This window comes from Bubalus kerabau, chromosome 18 (assembly GCF_029407905.1).
Source record: "Bubalus kerabau isolate K-KA32 ecotype Philippines breed swamp buffalo chromosome 18, PCC_UOA_SB_1v2, whole genome shotgun sequence".
NCBI classification, from domain to species: Eukaryota; Metazoa; Chordata; class Mammalia; order Artiodactyla; family Bovidae; genus Bubalus; species Bubalus kerabau.
Genome location: NC_073641.1, coordinates 34,432,734 through 34,458,981, shown reverse-complemented (window position 1 = coordinate 34,458,981; position 26,248 = coordinate 34,432,734). Strand labels below are relative to the sequence as shown.

The 26,248-nt window shown below is 38.2% G+C and overlaps 1 protein-coding gene across 2 annotated transcripts; it reads left to right on the top strand.

Annotated features, from left to right (window-relative positions):
* Positions 1–668: 668 nt before the first annotated feature.
* Positions 669–24,367, top strand: RIMOC1 (RAB7A interacting MON1-CCZ1 complex subunit 1). 2 transcript variants are annotated; one of them, XM_055554437.1, is made up of 7 exons: positions 669–967; positions 5,091–5,197; positions 7,271–7,414; positions 8,649–8,780; positions 12,921–13,035; positions 19,317–19,599; positions 20,382–24,367. In XM_055554437.1, coding segments are annotated over exons 1-7 (882 nt in total). In that variant the 5' UTR covers positions 669–867; the 3' UTR covers positions 20,383–24,367. The 2 variants fall into 2 exon arrangements, with proteins under 2 accessions (XP_055410412.1, XP_055410411.1); XM_055554436.1 differs by having other exon boundaries at positions 670–967; positions 19,317–24,367.
* Positions 24,368–26,248: the final 1,881 nt, after the last annotated feature.

Here is a 26,248-nt window from a genome sequence, read left to right as displayed (position 1 = left end):
AAAGCAGACCAAAAATAAAGCAAACCCAACTGCTAAAATTCAACTTTAGAAAAACTCAGCCACATAGACTGGGAATTTCCATCAGAGTTTAGCGGTCCCGTGGATCCAATCCCTGTCTCCTCCATTGCACGCAGATTCTTGACCATTGAGACACCAGGGAAGCCCAACTAGACCCACAGTAACCGCTCAGAGATTTGGATATGCTCCAGAAGAGCCAGTCGGGCTTTCCGTATTTTAGACAACCAAAACCACACAGCCCTATTTTCAGAGATTAATGGCTGCTCTGTTGAAGAAGTGAAGTCACTCAGTCGTGTCCGACTCTTTGGGACCCCAATGGACTGTAGCCTGGCAGGCTTTTCAATCCATTGGATTTTCCAAGCAAGAATACTGGAGTGGGTTGCCATTTCCTTCTCCAGAGGATCTTCCCGACGCAGGGATTGAATCGGGGTCTCCCGCGTTATAGGAAGACTCCTCAACGTCTGAGCCACCAGGGATGTCTCACAGGGGAATCCCGCGCTGCAGCTCTGCTCTCCAGCCAGTCCCCGGAGGAGAGAGCTGGCTTTTCATTGGATCAGCGCGGGGACAGAGCCAGCTCTCTATTGGTTTAGAAGGGGGGCGGGAGGGAGGCGTGTCCTGACGTCACGCCCGTCCCCAAAGTGCTTACTCAGGGCTGTGGAAGGAGAAGTCCGAGAGGAAGAGGATAACCCGGAACTACCTTTGCGGTCCTGAGCCATCCCTTTCTCGGAACTGGGGTCCCCTCCCACCAACCAAGAAAGCTCCGCCCAAAGCAGCCCCGCCCGCACCAGGGGATCAGGTGACCTCGGGCCGGTGCGGTTACGTGACTGGGCGCGCCCGCCCGTTGTGGCCATGGCGGCCGCAAGCTCTAGTGTGGTCAGGCGAGTGGAGGAACTCGGAGACCTGGCTCAGGCCCACATACAACAACTTAGCGAAGCCGCCGGCGAAGATGGTGAGGGAGCTGAGGAGAGGGAGGCGGTCAGGCGGGCGGTTGTTCGGAGCTGGCTCTCGACGGCCATTGGGGCTGAGGCTGCGGCCTGTAGTCTATGGATTCCAGGCCAGAAATACAGAAGGTGTTGCGCTTCTGGCCCTAGCTGGGCGTTCTCTTGTCTACCTCCAGGAGCTCACATCGCTTTAAGACAAAGGCGTTTACTTCCGGACCAGGTTTTTCATAACCCGCGAAAACCGCTGAAATCTCAGGCAAATCAGGGCTTCTTGTCTTTACCTGTCTCGGTCGGTGGCGACTGGCAAAAGGGCGAGATCTGGATGAAAGTACACAGGGAAGTTTAAATGAGTGGTTAAAGTTGGATGATGGTACGCAAATAAGTAATGGTAGTTTTGCATGTCCTAAAGATAGTTTGGCGTGTATAATAGTTCTACTTTTTCATTGCTACGTTGTAAATTTTTGTGTTGTGTTTTGGAGTCTAAACTCAACTGTAAACAGTAGTCTACAGACGAGATTTACATTGGAGTAATTAAAACGATTCTCTCACGTTCATCACCTCAGTTGTCACAAGGGCCGTGTCAGTACTGGAATAACTTTTTTTTTTTAATATCTAAGCGGTTTCCTTGGATTTCCCTGGTGGCTCAGACGGTAAAGCGTCTGCCTACAACGCGGAAGACCTGGTTTCAATCCCTGGGTCGGGAAGATCCTCTGGAGAAGGAAATGGCAACCCACTCCAGTACTCTTGCCTGGAAAATCCCATGGACAGAGGAGCATGGTAGGCTCCTACAGTCCATGGGGTGGCAAAGAGTCAGACAGGACTGAGCGACTTCACTCACTCAAGCGGTTTCCTTAGGAAAGACTGACACAGAATCACCTCGACGTTTGCTCTTTTTCATTACTTACCAGCTGCCTATAGGTTTCTACATTCTTACCGAGTTTTGCACCTTTACTACAGATAGAAAGTTTAAAAAATTTTTGTGGGCTGTCTCGTTGTCTTCGGAGTCATAGAGAAATAGTAGTGGAACATTTTCTCAAGCGATTGAATAGTTGGTGAATTTATTGAATAGGGTCCATGATAAAATGGCTCTAGTTCCATACAAGACTATTTGCTGGATTTTCTTTTCTTAGGGGTCTGTTGTTAAAAATCCACAAGACTACCCTGAAGTAGTTTCCTTTTTTGGTTTGTGGTAAGTGAATCACATGAATAATTTTAGTTTATGGACAGTAGTAGCTATTCCAGTAGCTATTGTCTGGAAGTGCATCTAAGTTACTTCCAAATAAACTATTCAGTGATTTCCACCCCACTCCAGCTCCATTAGAACCAGTCTGAAGAGATGAAAGAATGTATGCTATTCACTTACCAGTAAACCAAAAACCCATTCTCATTTTCCAGTGGAAGTGTACTTTAATCCAGTCTAGAGTGAAGGCTGAAAAGTAAAGTATATATTCTTGTTTGGAGGCTTTAAAGTTCTGAAATGTACTAGAATTGCAATAATAGTGGTCGACGTTATGAACTGTTCAGTATTACTAGCAAGATTTTCATATTAAGTTTAACTAAGACATAGTTCCATATATTTGAACTTGTATTTTCTAATATAGCAAAAATTATACACAGTAAAAATTTGTTTTTTAATGATATTTATGTTAGGTTGTAGGGATTGATAATTCCTGTAGTTTTTTAATTGATCAGATACAGCCAGACACTAGTCCATGTAAGAATGCTCTCCTTTGTACTACTGGTCAATTTTGGTTCATTTATTTCTCATTGTACAAGCACAATGTGTTTACGATATGGAAATATATACCATTAGAGGGACCTTTTCTGGGGACTATGTTAGAATCTCTTATCTTTGCCTTGTCAGTCACTATTTTGACTGAATGGTTAGGAAAAATTCTACATTTCATAAAAATTTTCTAAAATGGTGAACCATTATCCCTCCATTTGTCTAATTATGTCATGAGTTCATGTGAAATGCTCCTTCAGCAATGGTTTGATGAATTCAGTGCAGACCTTTACATTTAAAATAATCCTGCAAATTAAGAAAAAAATATCAACTCAGTGTTGAAAGAAGCTCCTGAGGGGTGTTTTGTTCCAAACCGTTTCAGTTCACAGTAGAATCTTTTTTCCGGAGCTGTATGGGTGTTACTTCTGGACTGAGGAGAGATAGGAAGGCAGTGCTGAAGAAGTAGTTTTCAATTTAGGTGAATATTGGACCTTAAAGTGTTCAGAATCTGGTCTAGATACAGGTTCGGCCTTACTGGGGAAAGTTTAAGGTTGTCGTATTACTGCGAACAGACGCAACTTAAACTGGTGGTGCTTTTGTTCCAACACTGATCTGCTTACCTACTTGTGTAGGTGCTGAGGCTGGATCAGATGGACCCTCACCAGGTCCTGAAAGGTTGTTGAATCACGCCAATACACCGGGATTCTTGGCCCCCAGAGGAGAAGAATTCAATCCGGGGCCAGAGATGAGACTTGATCGCTCAGAGCTTTTGTGTAATAAAGTTTTATTAAAGTATAAAGGAGATAGAGAAAGCTTCTGACATAGGCATCAGAAGGGGGCAGAAAGAGTACCCCCCTGCTAGTCTTCAGCTGGATGTTACATAGTCACTAGCAGTCTGTTTAATGAAAGAAAGGAATGTCTTAAAATTCAGAATGGCACCAAATGGTTTATCCTGGGCCATAAAATGATTAACTTGAATCTTAAAAGAAGGGCAGACCACCATACAAATAGTTTCATTTACATAGATTAGGGGAACAATATCTGTGTATAACATACTGGTTTGTCAAGTAGGTTCTGGGCCAAGAGGCGGAACCGACTTGGAGACAGAGTTTGGGGTAAAGGCGTAGTACATTAGCATAGTTTAAGACAAACATTTCCATAAGAAAAAGGCATTGGTTATCTCTAGGCTCAAGAATAGCTAACTTCAGGCCAAACCAGATGTCATTATGGCAACACAGTATTTTAAGAGAAACCTCCCTTTAAATTTGTATAGAGAAGGAAAAAAATATTGCTAGTTTGTTTCCTCCTGCCGCTTAAGAGAGAAAAATGTTTGACACTTGCAGGCTATTTCCTCCATTTGGAGACCCCTGGCCTTCCTGCCTGTTACCCTCTCAGTCCTACATTGTCCCTTTACCAGTGAGGGGAAAAGGTTATATATTTCAGGAGAAAGCTACAGAGGGGCAGTCTCAAGGATCTAAGTGTCTTGATGGGCTTTTTTTTTTTTTTTTTTTTTGATGTATGTGTGTGTGTGCTTAGATGCTCAGTGTCCAACGCTTTGCAGGTTTTGGAACTGTAGCCTGCCAGGCTCCTCTGTCCATGAGGATTCTCCAGGCAAGAATATTGGAATGGATTGCCATACCCTCCTCCAGGGGTTCTTCCCAACCCAGGATACACAAGGGTGCATAGCACCTTGGATGCATATGGACAATTTGTAGGTTAGAGAGGAAAAATTCATAAGACAAGGTGAAACCATAGAAGCAAAAGAAAAAAGGAATAAGTTAGACAATGTAGAGGGAAAGTGAGGATGATGCTTTTAGAGGGTGTATCAGAAATATTTAGTTTAATTTTGTCCAGGTTTTGATTTCTAGGTTTTTAAGAAATAAACTACTCAGGCGTATTGTGTAATTTTACTTACAACAGCTATTTGTATACCTAAATATGTAAGTATAATTATAAAGTTATAATTTCATAACTAACAGCACTTAACATTTTATGAGGCATTTGGTTTAATCAGTCTTTTTCCTTCACAGAATGTATTTATGAAATTATAAGTTTTTAGTGGAAGTCCTTTCTATAGATTTATGTATATTATTTGTACTCTTCCAATAAAAGTTTTAAATTTAATGCTTAAACATTTTGAATATGTCAACATCATAAAATAAACATTATGAAAGTACACGTTGTGCTTAAGAAATGGCAACTGAACCTAGAAAGTTTTAAGTCTCGCTTTTAAGAAAAAATTTCCATGATAAATTTAAGTAGAGTTAGGTATTATGATATACTTCATGTTTTACAAAAGATATTACTATGTTGTATTAATTTTATCATTTTAGATATGTAGCTTTTTTTTTTGTTTAAAAGACACCTGAAAATAGGTGAAGTAATCATATTTTTATCTCTTATAGATCACTTTTTAATTCGCGCCTCTGCAGCTCTAGAAAAATTGAAACTTCAGTGTGGAGAAGACAAAGAATGTTCAACCCCATCAAATCTTCTAGAACTTTACACACAGGTACTGAATCAGATGGTTTCTGACATATTGTGGGGTAGGTTGCTTACTTAAGAGGGTTGACTCCAAAATTTAGGTTTAATGTTCTTTATTTAAAATGTTTTTGTTCAAAAAACTATGTATAAGGCATATAGACTTGAAACTGTGAGGCAGTTTGCAAAGAAGTAAAGTTTATTGGATGTGTGGATTATAAAGTCAGGGAAAAAATCTTACATATACCAGTATTGCTTCCCTATACATAATTAAGCAAAATACTCATATGTGCAATTTCCAAGCTCTGAAAGGTTAGAGGGAATGGAGGTTTCTCTAAGGCCTCTGGTTATTTTTTTTTTCCCCCCCCTGAAATTTACCTTTCCTTTGGATTCTTCGCTTGACTACCTGTGATTTTGTTGTGCAAGTCCATAAGAACAGAAAGCTGTTCCCCCTTCTTTCCCTTTTCTTTCAAATTCAGACCTCTCTATGGACAAAATCTGTTTTCTAGGTTTTCTCAAACTGCTGAGGCAAGTTCACATTAATAAACATAATTTTGAGGGACTTCCCTGGTGATGTAGTAGTTAAGACTCTGTTCTTCCATTGCATAGGGCACAGGCTCCACCCTGATGGAGTTCCATCAGTGAACTAAGATCTTGCATTTGCAACAAGACCTTCAAATATGACTTCAAATATGACTTGACTGCAAATATGACTTGTCTTTGGTTGGTTAAATAGAACTAATAGCAGAACTCGTTTCCTTAGTCTTCATGCAGCACAACAAAAAAGCAAAACCTGAAAAAAACATAATTTTATTATAGTAGCTATCATTTATATAGCACTTTATAGTTGACAGAGTGCTTCATATGCCCTTACTTGATTGCCAGTTGTTATAGGAAATAAGAGTAAACTTACTCGAGTTTCCAAAACACATTCATAGCACTTAGCTGCCTGATGCTGCTTTCTGTTAGGAGATACATGGGCATAGTTCTGCCTTCAGATGTGGTTGAATGAGCCTCTGACAAGTACCCACAAACCCCAGAGAGCTATTGTAGCTCGGGAGAAATTTCCTTCACTTTCTTTCTTTCCTTTCAGAAGGTTCCCTGTTTATCTTACTTCTTTCATATAGGAGAGCTGTAAACACTTTTAACTTATTTCTGAGAATAAGGCAAAAGAATTAGAGATATAATTAAAATTCCTCAAACCTTTCTGGAGCTTACTTGTGGTTCTGAATCAACAGGTCCTTTTCCTTAGGATGATGATCTCTCCCTTCCTGGCTTAGTCCTTCTAACACAACAGCACCTGTCACTTAAGTAGTGCTGTGTGCTAGGTCATGTTCTAAGTGATTTACATATGTTAATTCATTTTATCCTCAAGGCTGGGGACTTTAAAAGACAATTTGTCAATGAAGTAACTGAGGCTTTAAAAAAGAAGTAAAATATGACTTGTCTTTGGTTGGTTAGATAGAACTAGTAGCAGAACTCAATTTCCTTAGTCTTCATCAAGTAGATTAAACAGAGACAAAGGATTGAGTAGTTTGAAAGGGCTGACTCTTCATTTGGGGAAACAGGTAATCCTTTGAAGATTCAGTGTACAAAACTGGAGGTAGTGACCTTTTCTTGATACGGCAGGCATTTAGAAAATGTTCAGAAAGTAATATATGCAAATAACAAAGAATATAAAAAACTTTTTATAATTATATTGTATATGATTAACTTACTTGAATTAAAACATAAATATCCATTTTATTTTTTGAGGAAAGCTGGATTATCTTAAATCAGTGTTTAGTTAAATCTTACAAAGTTTACTATAAATTCGTCTTAGATTATATTTACAGCTAGGACTGACTACTGGGGCTTCCCTGATGGCTCAGTGGGTAAAGAATCCGCCCACAATGCAGGAGATGCAGGTTCGATCCCTGGGAAGATCCCCTGGAGAAGGAAATGACAACCCATTCTGTGTTCTTGCCTGAAAAACCCCATGGACAGAGGAGCCTGGCGGACTACAGTCCATGGGGTCGCAAAGAATATATGTAAGATTAAACTGTAAGAGTTATTCATTCTAATTCAAATCTTTTATATTATACTTTTTTCTCTCTTACTGCAGGCTATTTTGGACATGACATATTTTGAGGAGAACAAGCTAGTAGATGAAGATTTTCCTGAAGATTCTTCACAGAAAGTAAAAGAGTTGATCAATTTTCTTTCAGAACCAGAAATTTTGGTTAAAGAAAATAATATGCATCCAAAAGTAAGTTTTGCACAACTATAAATTATGGTGGAATGCTGCTAATTCCTGCTAGACTACCCTTTAGGATCTGTGTTTTTTCCTTCTTAAATGTGTCTTTGTCTCTATTTTAAATTGACTGAAGGAGGGATATATGAAGTTGAATGTTTCAGACTGATGTCAAAACTAAAGTATCCATTTTTATAAATATGTTTCAGAACATTTTCTATGATGAAGTTACACACAGTGCATAGTCATTTTCTAAAGATGCACATTTGCTATTTCTGCTCCCTTTACTTTTGCAGATGCTATGTTTTCTTGAAGGTTCCTAGTGATTTTAATGACCACGTCTCTGGTTCTTTCACAGTCCTCTTCTTCCTGGACATTTGCTGTCTTTCCAAGGATCATAACATCCCTAAAGGCCTTTTATGCTTCTCTTCGTCTCTGAGAAGCCTTGCTCTTTCTCTTTCTAAGCATCTCACCTCTCTCCCATTCTGGAAGCATAGGCACTCCCCAAGAATATCTCCTTAATTCTCTAATAGTTTCTATTTTGTCTTTGTTTGAATATCTCCTTAATCCTCTAATAGTTTCTGTTTTGTCTTTGTTTGTCCACACACTTTTTACTGCTGTCTCTATTTCGATGATTCCCAAGATTTTTGTATCTAGCCCTGACTACTTTAAACCCCTGGATCAGCAGGGAAATCCATTCATTCAGGCAAATAATTTCTCATCTTCAGCTATCTGCTGGCTGTCTCTACCGAGATATCTTTGTTGCTCTCTGTTTTATCAGGGAATGCTAATTGTGTAAATGAATAATTCCAAGTTTTAAAAGATACCACATAATAAAAGTTTGATTCATTTAAATTATTTTTGTATATATCTTTTCATTGTTTTAATTTAGTAGTAGTAGAAAATGTTTCAAGTAACATATATATATATATATTTCTGAAAACTTATTTTTCCCATCAGACTATGGAATACTTATATTTGAAATACATTAGAGGATTTAGTTACTTAAATACTTGAATATCAATTATCTAGAAATACTTGTAAATTAGAGTAGTTATTGTAATTTTTATATAGCAGTAGATGTTTATATTTCTAATTGATTCAAAGTAAGTCATTCCTGTGTAGGTTGCAAAGTAAAGGGCAGATTTTATGAAATGAATATTTTTAATTTCTCAATATTTTGAAATTTAGTTTTTATTTTTACAGACATGAAGTTTCTCTTTTTAACTGAGTCTTTGTTGTATTTCAGCATTGCGATTTGCTTGGAGATGAACTCCTGGAATGTCTCTCCTGGAGACGAGGAGCCCTGCTCTACATGTATTGTCATTCTCTGACCAAAAGGAGAGACTGGCTCACAAGAAAATCTAGCTTACTTAAAAAGGTAAAAAGGCAAATTCTTCATACATATTTGATTGTTGACATTTAAATGTTTCTAAAATCTGTCTTTAATATAGGATTAAGAACCAAGGAGTCAAAGGGCCTGGGTTTTCATTCCAGGCCTGTACTTATCAGCTGTGTAATCTTAAATTGAAATTACTGTGAAGATTAAATAATATGGAAAAGAAAAACCATAAAATAACATGTGAAAATCCTTTGTAAACTGGAAAGTTTTACACTTTTAAGTCCCAGATTTTTATTTTTTATGATATAAGACAATCTGTATTAATTTCTAAGCATATTTTTTGGCCTGAAGAAAACAAAACTTGGTAGTGAGCCTCTTTCTATTAGCAGATCACTCCTAAAGATTCCACATGACTCTGCTCTTAGAAAATTGTGGCTCTCTGATTTTTCCTGATTCTTCCGACCAAATCAGTAAATGCAAAGATCCTGTCTTAATATTTGTATAACTATGGATCCTTCCTATCTTGAGTTGGTTGTACACATAGTTTATGTGGGCCTGCAAATGAGAGGTCACAGTTTCAGATATAAAAATTTGATTATAGTGTTTCTAAATTATAGTAAGTGTATCCATATTTTTAACAAGTTGTTATTGAACATATCTTTATTATCTTTACTGATTTCTTTCTCTGATGACATTTTTGACAAGTATGTTACTGAATCATGTGTTCTTGATTAGTGATTTTTTTTCCCGTTGTTCAGCCCTTAAGTTGTGTCTGACTCTGTGTAACCCGTGGAATGTAGCTTGTGAGGCTCTTCTGTCCTCCACTATCTCCCAGAGTTTGCTCAAATTCATGTCCATTGAGTTGATGATGATACCTAACCATCTGATCCTCTCCTGTCACCTTCAGTCTTTCCCAGCATCAGGGTCTTTTCCAGTGAGTTGACTCTTCCCAAAACATGGCCAAAGTGTTGGAGCTTCAGCTTTAGCATAAGTCATTCCAGTGAATATTCAGGGTTGATTTCCTTTAAGATTGACTGGTTTGATCTTGCAGTCCAAGGGACTCTCAGGAGTCTTCGCCAGCATCATAGCTCAACAGCATCAATTCTTCGGCCTTCAACTTTCTTTATGGTCCAACTCTCACATTCATACATGACTTATGGAAAAACTATAGCTTTGACCATATGGGCCTTTATCAGCAAAGTGATATCTCTGCTTTTTAATACACTGTCTAGCTTTGCCATAGGTTTCCTTCCAGAAGCAGATGTCTTTTAATTTCATGGCTGCGGTCATTGTCTGCAGTGATTGTGGAGTTCAAGAAAATAAAATCTGTCACTGTTTTCACTTTTTTACTTTCTATCTGGCATGAAGTGATGGGACCAGATGCCTTCATCTTGGTATTTTTTTAGTGCTCAGTTTCAAGCCAGCTTTTTCACTCTCTTCTTCACCTTCATTAAGAGGCTCTTTAGTTCCTCTTCGCTTTCTGCCATTAGAGTGGTATGATCGTCACGTCTGAGGTTGTTGATACTTGTGGCTGTCTTGAGTTCAGCTTGAACTTCATCCAACCTGGCATTTCACATCATGTACATGTACTCTACATATAAGTTAAATAAACAGGTGACAATAAACAGCCTTGACATACTCCTTTTCCTATTTTTCCTATTTTGAACTGATTGTTCCTTACATGGAACAATCAGTTGTTCCATGTAACGTTCTAACTGTTAATTCTTGATCTGCATACAGGTTTCTCAGGAGGCAGGTAAGGTGGTCTGGTATTCCCATCTCTTTAAGAATTTTCCACAGTTTGTTGTGATCTGCACAAAGACTTTAGTGTAGTCAATGAAACAGAAGTAGATGTTTTTCTGGAACTTGTTTGCTTTCTTCATGATCCAGAAAATTGATGGCAAATTAGTCTCTGGTTTCTTTGCCTTTTCTAAACCCAGCTTGTACATCAGAAGGTTCTTGGTTCAGGTATTGCTGAAGCCTAGCTTGAAGGATTTTGAGTATAGCCTTGTTACAATAGCGTGTAAAATGAGTGCAATTTTGTGGTTGTTGAAACATTATTTGGCATTGCTGCTCTTTGGGATTGAAATGAAAACTGATCTTTTCCAGTCCTGTGGCCACTGCTGAATTTTCCAAATTTGCTGGCGTATTGAGTATAGCACTTTCACAGCACCATCTTTAGGATTTGAAATAGCTCAGCTGGAATTCCATCACCTTCACTAGCTTTGTCCTTAGTAATGCTTCCTGAGGGCCACTTGACGTCACACTCCAGGATGTCTGGCTCTAGGTGAGTAATCACACCATAGTCGTTATCTGGGTCATTAAGACCTTTTTGTATAGTTCTTCTGTATATTCTTGCCACCTCTTCTTAATCTCTTCTGCTTCTGTTAGGTCCATACCATTTCTGTCTTTTATCATGCCCATCCTTGCATGAAATGTTTGCTGGATATCTCTCATATTATTGATGATATCTCTAGTCTTTCCCATTCTGTTTTTTCCTCTATTTCTTTGCATTTTTCATTTAAGAGGGCCTTCTTATCTCTCCCTGCTCTTTTTGGAATTCTGCATTCAGTTGGGTATATCTTTTCCTTTTTTCCTTGGCTTTCACTTTTCTTCTTTTCACAGCAATTTGTAAAGCTGCCTCAGACAATCACTGTCTTCTTGCATTTCTTTTTCTCTGGGATGGTGTTGGTCACTGCCTCCTGTATGATGTTATGAACTTCTGTCCATAGTTCTTCAGGCACTCTTGTCTACCAGATTTAATCCCTTGAATCTGTTTGTCACCTCCACTGTATAATCATGAGGGATTTGATTAGGTCATGCTTGAATGGTGTAGTGGTTTTCCATACTTTCTTCAATTTAAGCTTGAATTTTGCAGTAAGTAGCTCATAATCTGAGCCACAGTTGGCTCCAGGTCTTATTTTTGCTGACTGTATAGAGCTTCTCCATCCTCAGCTGCAAAGAACATAATCAGTCTAATTTTGGTATTGACCATCTGGTGATGGTGATGGTTATGTCCATGTGTTGAGTTGCCTCCTGTGTTGTTGGAAAAGGGTGTTTGCTATGACCAGCATGTTTTCTTGACAGAATTCTGTTAGCTTTTGCCTTGCTTCATTTTCTACTCCAAGGCCAAACTTGCTTGTTATTCTTAGTATCTCTTGACTTCCTACTTTTGCGTTCTAGTCCCTTGTGATAGAAAGGACATCTTTTTTTTTTGGTGATAATTCTAGAAGTTCTTGTAGGTCATCATAGAACCATTCAACTTCAGCTTCTTTGGCATCAGTGGTTGGAGCGTACACTGGGATTACTGTGAATGTTGAATGTTTTGCCTTGGAAGGGAACCAAGATCATTCTCTCATTTTTTAATTTTGAACTGCATTTTGGACTCTGTGAGGGCTATTCCATTGCTTCTAAGGAGTTCTTGCCCACAGTAGTAGATACAATGGTCACCTGAATTAAATCCACCCATTTCTGTCCATTTTAGTTCACTGATTGCTAAGATGTTGATGTTCAATCTTGCCACCTCCTGCTTGACTACGTCCAATTTACCTTGATTCGTGGACCTTACATTCCAAGTTCCTATGCGGTTTTGTTCTTTATAGCATCGGACTATACTTTCATCAGCAGAGACATCCTCTACTGGCATCATTTCTGCTTTGGCCCAGCTGCTTCATTCTTTCTGGAGCTGTTAGTAATTGCTCTCTGCCCAGTAGCATGTTAGACAACTTTTAACCTTAGGGTCTTGTCTCCCAGTGTCATATCTTTTTGCCTTTTTATACTCTTCATAGGGTTCTTAAGTCAAGAATACTGGAGTGGGTTGCCATTTCCTCCTCCAGTAGACCACATTTTGACCCATCCATCTTCATTATGACCCATCCATATTGTATGGCTCTGCACAGCATGGTTCATGAGTTACAAAAGCCCCTTCGCCACAACAAGGCTGTTACCCTTGAAGGTTTTTTCCCCCGTACCCTTTTACTAGTTGGCGGGTTATACTTTAAAATACCCTTTTAAAAATTTCAAGGTAGTGGGTCCTTACAACATTGTAATGTAATAACCATAAGACATATCTAGTAATAACTATTAAGCAGTATTCTCCTGAGTGAAAATATTAACATTTGAAGTTTCTATAGCTCTGCATTTAATAACCTGGATTCTTTGTTTTTGACTTTCATTTAGTACCTTGTTGATGGAATCAGTTACTTACTACAAATGCTGAATTTTCGATGTCCCATCCAGTTAAATGAAGGAGCTTCTTTCCAAGACCTAGACACAGCTAAATTACTAAGTGAAGGTAGTATGATTTCTTTTTTCAGTTTTCTAAGTGTTTCAAAGCATTTTAAGATTTTAAAATGTTTCTTAGATTTAAATGATTTAAGTAAATTTCAAGGTTTACATTACAGACAAAACAATAATAAAAGGCTTTTTTTAAAAATTGGAAGTCTTCTCATGTAATACATAAAAGTACTGCTAATCTCTGTTTAATAGTTTAAAGAAATTAATTTATCATGTTGCTTTTACTTTCTTTGCATCCCCACCCAGCCCTGATCAGGCTCTAGGTATGGCTTCTTATAACAGGGACTAGAAGTAACTTCAAAACAAGAAGAAATTTACTGCTTTTTCACTTAAAAAAGGTCCACAACTGGTTATGGTGGCTTCATGGCATCAGATTCCTGTCTTTTTCCTCTATCGTCTTTTGAAGTAGAGCCCTGCGACTTCAGAGGGATGGATGTGCTTTATAGAATTCATATAAATAGTATTTGCCAGAGTTGTGCAACAGGCATCCCTGTTGAGGACATTGCTTCCATTTTCAGTGTCTCAAGATGCTGCTGGAGCTCCTTCTGTTTCAGCTATGTTTCAGTCTCTAGGAATAGCAAAAGGAAGTTTCTTTCAGCCAGGTCTTTCTTACAGCCTTCTTAGAAGCTTGTTAGAACACTGAGAACACTTCTGCCAACATTTCACTGGCCAGAATTTAATCACAGAGCTTCATATAGCTAGAAGGAAATCTGGGATGTATTGCCCTTTACATTATACGTTGCCATCCCTAGTAAAGTCTCTTGACTAAGAAAGAAGGGACGAGTACATGTTGGATGGTACCTGCTGGTTTCTGTCATAAACGTATGTGCACTTAAAAATGTTAGGAACTGGAAGTAGCGCATCATTTGGGTTTTAGACTGAGGTTTGAGAGGGAAGAACCGTTTAGTTTTAGTGTCTCTTTTTACAAATGGAAGAACTGAGGTCCTGATAAGCCTGGTAAGGTCACATAGCTGGCGAAAGATGTTAGATTATATATGTAAACTTTCTTTTATGCTTCATGTGAAATTCTGGGGAACCTTGATGAGAAAAATCAAACATGCGGAAGAACAAGAAAACTTCTTAGGGAAAATTCTGTGTCTTAATTTTACAAGTGTGTTTTAATTCTTCTTTGTTAACTGCTGTAGACTTTCCCTTTCTAGTAGAAAACATTGCATGGAAAAAAAAAAAAACACTGTGAATTAAGTGCCATTAACATATATGACTGGCTACAAGTGGCTTGTCCTTAAAAAAACTTGTTGTAGATATAAAGTGAGCATGATGTTTTGACAAACATGGTGTTTTGACAAATGTGTTTTGATTTATTCGTGAGAAGTATTTATTCCAGGTAACTAGTGAATTGATTAGTTGCATTGAAAATGAGCTTTCTAAAATTTCCTCTCCTGCATGGATTGATTTAAAAGAAGAAGCAGAGATGGACATTAAAGCTATTTAAACTCAAAGAAAGAGGCAAAATATTTCCCTTATTCTCCCATTTCTAGTCATAAAGTTATATATTGTCATGGCCTGGAATTTTTTTTATCACTATCCTGATGATCAGTTCAGTTCAGTTCAGTTGCTCAGTCATGTCCGACTCTTTGCTACCGCATGAATCGCAGCACGCCAGGCCTTCCTGTCCATCACCAAATCCCGGAGTTCACCCAGACTCACATCCATTGAGTCAGTGATGCCATCCAGCCATCTCATCCTCTGTCGTCCCCTTCTCCTCCTGCCCCCAATCCCTCCCAGCATCAGAGTCTTTTCCAATGAGTCAACTCTTCGCATGAGGTAGCCAAAGTACTGGAGTTTCAGCTTTAGCATCGTACCTTTCAAAGAAATCCCAGGGCTGATGTCCTTCAGAATGGACTGGTTGGATCTCCTTGCAGTCCAAGGGACTCTCAAGAGTCTTCTCCAACACCACAGTTCAAAAGCATCAATTCTTCGGCGCTAAGCCTTCTTCACAGTCCAGCTCTTACATCCATACATGACTACTGGAAAAACCATAGCCTTGACTAGACGGACCTTTGTTGGCAAAGTAATGTCTCTGCTTTTGAATATGCTATCTAGGTTGGTCATAACTTTCCTTCCAAGGAGTAAGTGTCTTTAATTTCATGGCTGCAGTCACCATCTGCAGTGATTTTGGAGCCCAGAAAAATAAAGTCTGACACTGTTTCCCCTTCTGTTTCCCATGAAGTGATGGGACCAGATGCCATGATCTTCGTTTTCTGAATGTTGAGCTTTAAGCCAATTTTTTCACTCTCCACTTTCACCTTCATCAAGAGGCTTTTTCGTTCCTCTTCACTTTCTGCCATAAGGGTGGTGTCATCTGCATATCTGAGGTTATTGATATTTCTCCCGGCAATCTTGATTCCAGCTTGTGCTTCTTCCAGCCCAGCATTTCTCATGATGTACTCTGCATATAAGTTAAATAAGCAGGGTGACAATATGCACCCTTGACGTACTCCTTTTCCTATTGGGAACCAGTTTGTTGTTCCATGTCCAGTTCTAACTGTTGCTTCCTGACCTGCATACAGGTTTCTCAAGAGGCAGGTCAGGTGGTCTGGTATTCCCATGTCTTTCAGAATTTTCTACAGTTTATTGTGATCCACACAGTCAAAGGCTTTGGCACAGTCAATAAAGCAGAAATCGATGTTTTTCTGGAACTCTCTTGCTTTTTCCATGATCCAGCGGATGTTGGCAATTTGATCTCTGGTTCCTCTGCCTTTTCTAAAACCAGCTTGAACGTCTGGAATTTCACGGTTCACGTATTGCTGAAGCCTGGCTTGGAGAATTTTGAGCATTACTTTACTAGCGTGTGAGATGAGTGCAATTGTGCGGTAGTTTGAGCATTCTTTGGCATTGCCTTTCTTTGGGATTGGAATGAAAACTGACCTTTTCCTGTCCTGTGGCCACTGCTGAGTTTTCCAAATTTGCTGGCATATTGAGTGCAGGACTCACATCCTTGTGATACTGATCTTCTTTTGCATTATAATTGATTACACTTGCCTCTACCTTCCATTGCTTCTTCAACAGGGGAATCAAAGGCACAGATACGGTCTCTTTTTTTCCCAGGAAATAAGAAAGTAAAATCAGCCCCCTAGCAGTTTTGTCACAGGAGTCAGTCCTCTTGGTGTTGGCTTGCTCTCAACTAGAGCAGTTTGTTCCTCCCTACTTGATTCCTTGAGATGTAGACTAGTAGCCAGGAAGCCTACTTCTCATAGGCTAAATTACTCTTAAGACCCTGGTGGAGTGGTTCTAAATTTTTTTTTTTTTAAATTTTGTTAGCCAGTATAAAAAACGTAATTCAGAATAATTATTATTTTTTCTTTTTTGGCTGTGCTGTATCTTCGTTGCTGCATAGGCTTTTCTCTAGTTGCTGTGAACGGGGGCCTACTCTCTAGTTGCAATGCACGGGCTTCTCATTAGGATGGCTTTTGTTTTTGTGGAGCAGGGCTCTAGGGCACGCAGGCTTCAGTAGTTGGGGCCTGTGGGTTCTAGAGCACAGGCTCAGTAATTGTGGCACATAGGCTTTAGTTGCTCTGCAGCATGTGGGATCTTCCCAGATCAGGGATCAAAACTGTGTCTCCTGCATTGGCAGGTAAATTCTTTACCACTGAGCCACCAGGGAAGCCCCAGAATAGTTCTTAATGCTAATTAGAGTTAAAAGTTCTTTAAGAATCATCAAAACTTTTGTGACCAGGTCTTAATAATAGTTTGCCTGATTTTTGATAAAACTTAAAGCAATGTATGCTTTCAATGATTTTTATGTCTTTTTAGAAGGTGAGATAATCATTTTGTCCTTTGATCATTACCTGTATGCCATTAAATTTTTTGCTTTTAGAAATTATCAAGTAATGTATTCAGTAAACCTTTTTATTTCATTTCTGTGTTTCATTATTCTGTGGGCCCTTATAAAAATAGCCTTGTCACTATAACCCTGGAGTTAAATAGGTTAAAGGACTGTTCAGCTGGGTGCATCCTTGGTTTATGCCCTTTTTATGCCACTAAGAACCACCCATCCTGGCAGCCTTTGGCTCATTGCTTAGCCCAGAACCTGAATTTCAGATGTCTTGAAGGAGGAGCTCTGAATTGAGATCACTAATTGCCTGGGTAGCATGTTAAAAATACTGATTTCTGTGTATCACCTTAAGGTTCTGATTCAATATCTGGAGTCCAGGAATCTATTTTTATTACCTCCTGTAATTATGATGCAGTCAGATTTAGATATCACTGCTTCTAGAGAATGCCAGTATGGCCACTTTTTTTTTCTTTTTTTTTTTTTTAACATAAAACTCTCTGCCCTCACTCTTACTTCATGGGTTATTCATCCTCTCCCTCCCTTCATCCCGCATGCTCACATACATGTTCACTAAGCATATGAACAGTAAATAGTGAAGTATTTTATTGAAAACCATGCTGAAACTTAGCAGAAAAATATCAAAGAAAATTTATAGCACCAAAAACAGTGTAACTAGAGAGTAATGGATTCCTTGAGAGAGTAGGGAGGGAGGAAGAGTATTTTTTATGTTGTTCATCTCTTCCCTTGGTATTTTGAAACAATAGTTCAGCGTAGTTTATGGACCAGCAGCCTCACCCTAGATTCTAAGTCTTTGTTAAAAATGCAGATTCATAGATGCAATCCCATATCTGAATCTGCAAGTTTTGGAGGTGGGAATCCAGCAACCAGCATTTCAGCATGTCCTCCAGGTAATAATTCTAGTGAAGTTTGAGAAACACTCTTTAGTATATAGCTGTTCTTTTGCTCCTCAGGGACACCTTCCTATAGGATATCTGTGTACTTTTCTTAACCTTCACTCCTTGTTAGTATAAAGGATGAGGCTAGCTTAGAGTTGGGTGTAAACTGGATGCCAGATCTCCCTTAAACAAACCCTTCTCATCTTTCCCATGTGGCCTCACTTTGTGGGTCTTACTTCAGCTCTTCCTTCTAAAGATCTAGTCTACTTAAAAGTTTAACCTTTCATTCAGTTTTGCTCCTGTCTCCTTACTTTACCAGTCTTTTTAGGAATAATTAGGGTGTAAGATCACAAACATAAGAAAGGATACTCATTTGATGAAATGCCCTATCTAATATGAAATATAATTCTGGAGTGAAAATCTTTAATTGGGGATGCAGAAAACCCCACCAACTATTCCTTAAGAAAACTTCATGAAATTAAGGAGAGCATATGGAATCTTGATTTTTGCAAACTGGGGCCTAAAGAGCTTTGATGAGTTGCACAAAGTTAGTAATTTTTATCCAGATCCTCTCAGATTCTAGGTCTGTTTCTTTTTACATTCTGAATAATATCTTATGCTATTCTAGCTTTTTCTGTGAAGATTTTGATCTTTTAACTATGAAGAAATGAAATGAGAAAGAAATGATTATGGGTAATATGTACAAAACAACTTAATAAGTATAAGGCATATTACCCATAATCTTTTCTTTTCACTTCATTTCTTCATAGCTAAAAGAGAGAAAAAATCTCAGAACAAAAGCTCGTTAAAATTCCATGAAATAAGTAGGGCATGTGGAATCCTGAGTCTTGCAAACTGAGGTTTAAAGAGCTTTGGTGAGTTGTACAAAGTTGATCATTTATCCCCAAATCTTTACTACTCTAGGTTTTTTTTTTAATATCAAATTAATAAACTCTGTATGTCATAAATGTTTAATCATATAATTGCCTTCTTCTATGATCATGCTTTCAACTTTTGATGGAAATCCTGCAGTGTATTCCTTTTTCCTGAGAAGATGAAGCTTCTTGGATACAATTTAACACCTTTAGTTATTTCAAATTTTATGGCCTCTAAGGGACATGATTATGCAGGATTGTATCTGTACACTATTGTAGAAATATAGGAACTGTATTACTGATCCTTGAGTATACCCCCTAAATAAAAGTTATGTTCATGAATGGGATCGAGGGAATCTCGGAGTAGTATGCGGAATATGCAATGCACGTTCCTGGGAGAGGTTCCATTGATTTAGATTAGATTTTCAAACAGATCCTAAAGATAATCCCAGAAAGGTGAATACACAAACCTAAATGATTCTTTAAAAATAATTTTTGGGGAGGGTGGGATTTGGCTTCTTTTATAAAGTAGAGATGGAAGTGTCAATGAAATGAGGATTGTGTTAAGTGATATTTGGCTTTTCTAAGTATAACTGTTAAATGAGAAGGGAAAATGCTTAATGATATAAAAGGATTTTATTAGAGTCTTGATCATTAGGGTTTCTTTTAAAGTTTTAAAATTCTAATCTCTCAACTTAAATGACTTTCCTAGGAATATTTAGTGACATTCATTTGCTGGCTATGATGTACAGTGGAGAAATGTGTTATTGGGGATTGAAGCATTGTGCAGATCAACAGCCAGAAAATCATGAAATGGATACTGGCGTTTCTGGAGGAAGTTACGCTACACACAAAGAACCTTTGGATTTCCGAGAAGTAGGAGAGAAAATTTTGAAAAAGTATGTATATGTATGCGAAGGACCCCTGAAAGAACAAGAATGGAATACAACAAATGCAAAACAAATTTTAAACTTCTTTCAGCATCACACTAACTAGTAAGTTCTTCTAGTCCTTTTCAAACAGAAAAACAAAAAGACTCAGGAAATGAAAATTCCAGAAAAGAAGACATAATGATACTGAATTTATGAACATTACACTACATAAAGATAGCCAGCATGGTTACCCTTTTTTAAATGCCATTACTGTCTTTCACTATATATTCTTAAACCTGTGAAGGAATGATTCTTTAATTTCTGAAATGGCATTTACATTATTCTAACTCAGCCTGAACTACAGATATCCTGTGACTAATATTAAGAAGGAATCCAATTTATCTCTATAAAGATTTTTTCTGTTATTAATTCTTTAGATTTTTTTTTACTGTGGTACAATAGACATAACATAAAATTGAACATTTTAACTGTTTTTATATATTTTTTTAGTCTCCCTCTCTTGAAGTTTGCTACACTTCAGAGATTAAAATCAAGTCACCTCTTTGCTTTGGATATATGCTATGGGTGTATTTAAAAATTGGCAAAATGAAAAATTGTGACTTGTATCCATGTACCACTTTCAGAGTAAGATGAATAATGAAAGACTCCACAGAAGAATTTTTGTTTCACTACATAGTACTAATGGCATTTAAAATTTTTAGTCTGTTAGGCATTTTATAAAAATTTTAAAATGATTTTTCTTCTTTTGTTTAAAAGAATATGCATGGTTTATTAAACAAATAATGAAGATAAAATCGTTAGGTTACTCTGCCATTAGTCATGTGTCTTAGGGCACATCTTTTCATACATTCTGAAATTTTAATATTTTCTGTCTTTGATTGTAGGGGTGAGTGTTAAAGGCCAAGAGCCCAGCCTGCTATCTCACTGACAGTCTTTCTGTCTACCTCAGTTCCTGTTGTCGTCTAGGGATGACCTGGCTGATACCTTGCCAGTGTCCTCAATCTCTGGGCCATTGACTTCATCACATTCCAGGAACTTGACTCCCATGGCCACTCCATGAATATCACCATCCTGAGTTTCTGTTTCTGAAATCTTCAATTTCAGTAACTAATGACATTTTCATCTTTCCAACTTTTTACTTCCTCATTTTTGTTGATTTTTCTCTCTTACTGCTTTCCTATCTCTTTTGCTTCTTCAGAGCCTCCTGTTACTACTACTTTTTTCCTCACCATCAGCCCCTTTCAGAGTTTTCTTCCTTCCCTGTCCAGCCTTGGTTTTCTGGGACATCACATGAAGAGCTTTCTACAGTCCCTTCAGATCCCATCTTCCCCTTGTCCTTCAGCCTAATCATTCTTCAGGCCTTCTCTCCATATTGAATTAATCCTATCATTCCCCCTTCTTTTCTGGGATACTGAATTCCATGTGAAGTTCCTGCAGCCCTTCAAAGTGGAGTCACTCTAAAGATCTCACCTTCAAGTTTAGAAGAGCCCTCAGCGTAGGCCGTTTATCTGTCCCTTTCCCCTTGTGGCTCACACGCACCTCTGACTTGCCTCATCACTGTTCTCTGGCCATTTGTCCCCTCCCCTAGCACATGGCTCTTAGTCTTGTCTTAACAGAAAATAGAGACTATGCGGAGGTCAGTCTCTGTTTCCCCGCTTTGCCCTACTCATTTTCCCGCTTTTTCGAGGAAAAGAGGTCTCCACCTCTTTTCCTCTCCACCAATTTCCCCACCTTTCCTTTCTACCGACTTTCTCCTTTCTCCCAGGGCTTCTCTTTTTTACTGTCTGTACCCTGTAGGTATTACTATTACCCAAAGTACTATCCTTTTTCTCTTTTTCCTCCTTCTCCCCTATTTCCTTCCTACCTTTCTCTTTTTTTTTCTTTTTTACTTTAAATATAGTTGACCCTTGAACAATGCAGGTTTGAATTTTGAACTGCATGGGACTGCCTATAAATTTTTTTTTAAATAGTTAATACTACACTTCTACACAACCATCAGTTGGTCATATCCTCAGATATGGATGGCTAACTATAAGTTATATTCTGATTTTTTACTGCCAGGAGGATTCATCCCTAATCCCCTCATTGTTCAAGGATCAACTGTACTTCTGTGTGATGTTATTCATAGCCATGGCTTCTGCCACCTGTAATGTTAGGCTGACTCCAAAACCTGCACTTTGAATCCCAACTTCTGCTCTCTAAACCTTCTTTCTAATTGCCTATTAAATATCTTCACTTAGACATCCCACAGTAATTTTAAATTTAACATGCTCACACACAGCTAATCTTCATCTTTCACCTATAATCTTTTCCAGTTCATGTTTTCTTTTTTCTTCAATCTTCCACAAAGCAGGGCAACACAGAATGCTGTAATCTGCTTTCTTCTGCCTACCTTGCCAGTCTCATCTCTGCAGCTCTTCTTGTGTGATCATATTCTAGTACTTGTTCCTTAGGCTCCTTTTTGATAAATATTCTGATAGAACCTCTTGGGACAAGTGGATACTTTCTCCCTATCTCTGTCTCTTGTTTATCCTCACACAGCTAAGAATATTTTTATTTAATTCAGTCTTTAACAAGTTTTGCTGTGAAAAATGCCTCTATGCTTTCTAAGCATGAAGATTTAAATCACAGACTACCCATCCTCACTCCACCCCTTTTGGAGCATCATGATCAGTCACAAGTGTACCAGTTCCTTTCCCAATGTGCTATGTGTTTTTTTTTTCCTTTGTTATTCTTGTTACTTCTAACTGGGATGCATTGCCCTTCTTTGTGGCTAAGGGAATATTTTTCCTTAAGGACTCAGCCCCAGTGATATTGTGTCTGTAATGCTTTTTCCAGCCCTTTTCAGTCAAAGTTACAAGTTTTGTTTCTGCTCCCTGAATCTTCGCCTCCCTGAATCTTCCCCTCCCATGTTGTTTTATTGCTTTATAGTCATTTTTCTTAAGAGTTGACAAATTCCATGTTTTGAAAATTTATCTTTATGCATAGTGTTTAATGAATGATAGGCCCTTAGTAATGCTTTTTGAATTAATAAGAGACATGATTCTTAAGTGCTTAACTCTGCCACAAAAGGGTTTCTGATATCTGATTCCAAACTGCCATGCCCTCTTGTACCAGTGGTTGACAAGGCCAAGAAGGAATTATTCCTCAGAGGAGTAAAGTATTGTTTAGATTTAGAACCAGAGAAAAAAAGAGGACTTTGTCTTCAGAAGCTAGAGACTCCATTTTGTCCTCATGACCCCTGTGAAACAGCCCTTTTGGGTCTCTCACTGGTTGGTATACTAATGAGGGTACTGTTGGGGTGCTTTCTGTACAACTTTTTCATCCCCCACACAATTGGAGAATAATTTGTAGATCATAACATTTACAGTGCTTTTTACTGTGATATATCACAAAGCAATGAACAGTACATTTTTATATATTAAAGCCTGATAAATGAATTGTTTCATTTAGAATGGATTAACTTCAAAATACCAAATATTCCACATAAGGAAGGTACTATAATTCACTGATCAAAGTATTATAATTTACTTATCAACACGTGCCTGCTACATGCTGTTTTATCCTTTAGCCCTTCAAAGTGGAGTCACTCTAAGTATCTCACCTTCAAGTTTAGAAGATCCCTCAGCATAAGCCATTTATCTGTCCCTTTCCCATTGGACAGGGACAGACTTCACATGGAATTTCCACTTTATCCACTGAGAATATAGCTTTGTAAAACATCAGAGTTTATATTCTAGTGGAAGAAGTTAATGCATTTTAAGAAGTAAAAATATAGTGTGGTGAGTGTTGAGTGCAATGAATAATTAAGCAGGCTAGCGTGACTCTTAAGAAAGGTGCTGTTTTATTTAGGGTGGTTGGGAAGACACCTCCAAGCACCTATCTACTTCATCATTTGTGTCTCCCCTCTGTTTAAACACCATCAAATGTGCCATTTTGCATTCAGTGTATTCATAAAATTTCTCTTTTGAAAGTTTTGATGCTGGATTAAAGAATGAATCACTTCCTAAGAACTTTTCATTTTGATCACATTTAAAGGGTTTCTCTCCAATGTGGGCCTTACTATTGGGTAAGTGATAACCTAAAGGCCTTGTAGAATTTATTACACTTGGAGTTCCTCTCCATTTTGAACTCCTTGATGGGTTACTAAAACTTTAACTCTTGTAAAGGAATTTTCATAATCCTTAAATTTGTATGGTTCTTTTCCAGGATGAATTTTCCCATGTTAACTAGGCTTTGAGAATTAGTTAAAGGCTTGTCTGCTTTGCTGCATTTATAGGGTTTCTGCTATTGTGAATTGCTTGATGCTGATTAAAGTGCACATAATGACAGAAGACTTTCTCTTATTTCTTCGTGTTCAGTAGAGTGAAGTGAGAGTCATGGCTAAAACCCCACAATAAAATTTCCCTTCTTGCCTTGTAACAGCAAGTAAGTTCCATCTGTAAGTTCCACTGGAAATTCTGTAATGTAAGGGGGTATGGTCTCTTAAAGGCTTTCTCAGATTCTTTTTAATGCCATTTTTTAAATACTCACAGCTGGCTGATAGGCTAGTTGTAGATCGCTTGTCACTTTTTCTTCTCCACCTTCCAGGGCTCCTTTTCTGGCTCCCATAAGGATATCCCTTCTGCACAGAGTACAGGATTCCGTAGTTCTCTAGCATCACTTTCTTGTATTATTTTTTTTTAACACAGTATGAGCTGTCATGTTATGAAAGTATTACATGAACATACATTTAATGTATCCACAGTCAAAGTATGCATTACGTATTTGTGCTGCTGTCCCTTACTGGTTTTTGTTTGTTTTCCTACTTCTAGTGAAAATTTCCAAGTAAAGTGTTTTGGAGCATATAAAATTAAAAAAAAAAATAAAACCATAATCCCATATTTGTTTTTTGTTTGTTCTTTGTTTTCTTTTATATCTGGGTATTGTATTAGAATGAAAATTTTCATCATCTTAATTTAGTGTTTATAACCAAGCACAACCTTATGTGGCCTTTCTGAGACAGATTGCCTCCTCTGCCCACTATGTCCTCTACCTGCCTCTTCACAGAAGAACTTGAGCTTCCCAGGCCTTCCCCAAGTTCAAAATATAAATTTAATCAGAGAAGTGAGAAAATGCAGAAACAGTCAAACAAGACAAAATAATGATTTAGCCATTAAACAAAGTCAAGGAGCTTTAGTTCCTCCTCAGGGTTTATAGATAATGTTATAAACCATATCCTTTGAGCTGTTTTGCAAATACCCAAACTTTCACCACATGGAAGAAATTAAATTGTAGGCCAACCAGAAGAACATAGGTCCCAGACTGATATGAACCAGAAGGATGTTGCTCTTGACTGCCACCAACCAATCAGAAGAATGTCCACAGGCCAATCAGGTACCCTGCAACTCTCTGCCTTACTCTGTCTTTAAAAAACTTTCTCTGAAAGCCATCAGCGAATCTGGGAGTCTTCTTTTGAGCATTAATGGTGCATGCTTCTTGTTTTGTGTCTGCAATAGATGCTGCACTGTCCTTCATGATCTGGGTGTCAGTAGATTGCCTTTAAGGCATATAGGCAATGGACTCAAGTTTGGTTTGATAATGTGTTGACAGTATTATTCTGGTCCTGATAACCTTCAGACAGAGTAGTTGTTAGGAATATGGGTTCTAGAGCCAGAGGCCCTAACCCCAGCTCTCTTGTTTCCTAGCTTTGTGACACCATATAAATTATTTAACCTTTTTGTGCTTTAGCATTCTGTTGTTTAACACAGGAATAATAATGGTACCTACTTCACAGGTTGGAAGAAAAAAACGAATTAATCTTCGAAGTGCTTATTCAATAAACCAGAAATAGATGTTTTTCTGGAACTCTCTTGCTTTTTCTATGATCCAACAGATGTTGACAATTTGATCTCTGGCTCCTCTGACTTTTCTGAATCCAGCTTGAACATCTGGAAGTTCATCATTCACGTACTGTTGAAACCTGGTTTGGAGAATTTTGAGCATTACTTGGCTAGCGTGTGAGATGACTGCAATTGTGCGGTAGTTTGAACATTCTTTAGCATTGCCTTTCTTTGGGATTGGAATGAAAACTGACCTTTTGCAGTCCTGTGGCCACTGCTGAGTTTTCTAAATTTGCTGGCATATTGAGTGTAGCAGTTTCATAGCATCATCTTTTAGGATTTGAAATAGCTAAGCTGGAATTCCATCACCTCCACTAGCTTTGTTCATAGTGATGCTTCCTAAGGCCCACTTGACTTTGCATTCCAGGATGTCTGGCTCTAGGTGAGTGATCACATCATCATGGTTATCTGGGTCATGGAGATCTTTTTTGTATCGTTCTTCTGTGTAATCTTGTCACCTCTTCTTAATATCTTCTGATTCTGTTAGGTCCATACCATTTCTGTCCTTTATTGTGCCCATCTTTGCATGAAATGTTCCCTTGGTATCTCTGAATTTTCTTGAAGAGATCTCTGATCTTTCCCATTCTATTGTTTTCCTCTATTTCTTTGCATTGATCACCGAGGAAGGCTTTCTTATCTCTCCATGCTAATTCTTTGGAACTCTGCATTCAAATAGGTATATCTTTTGTTTTCTCCTTTGCCTTTAGCTTCTCTTCTTTTCTCAGCTGTTTGTAAGGCCTCCTCAGACAACCATTTTGCCTTTTTGGATTTCTTTTTCTTGGGGATGGTCTTGATCACTGCCTCCTTTCAGTGTAATGAACCTTTGTCCAAGTTCTTCAGGCACTCTATCAGGTCTAATCCCTTGAATC

Excerpts from the sequence above, each read along its gene's own strand:
- RIMOC1 (XM_055554437.1), top strand. The coding sequence starts at position 868 with ATGGCGGCCGCAAGCTCTAGTGTGGTCAGGCGAGTGGAGGAACTCGGA. Across the intron at positions 5,198-7,270 it reads TTCTAGAACTTTACACACAG|GCTATTTTGGACATGACATA; the intron begins GTACTGAATCAG and ends CTCTTACTGCAG. Across the intron at positions 7,415-8,648 it reads AAAATAATATGCATCCAAAA|CATTGCGATTTGCTTGGAGA; the intron begins GTAAGTTTTGCA and ends GTTGTATTTCAG.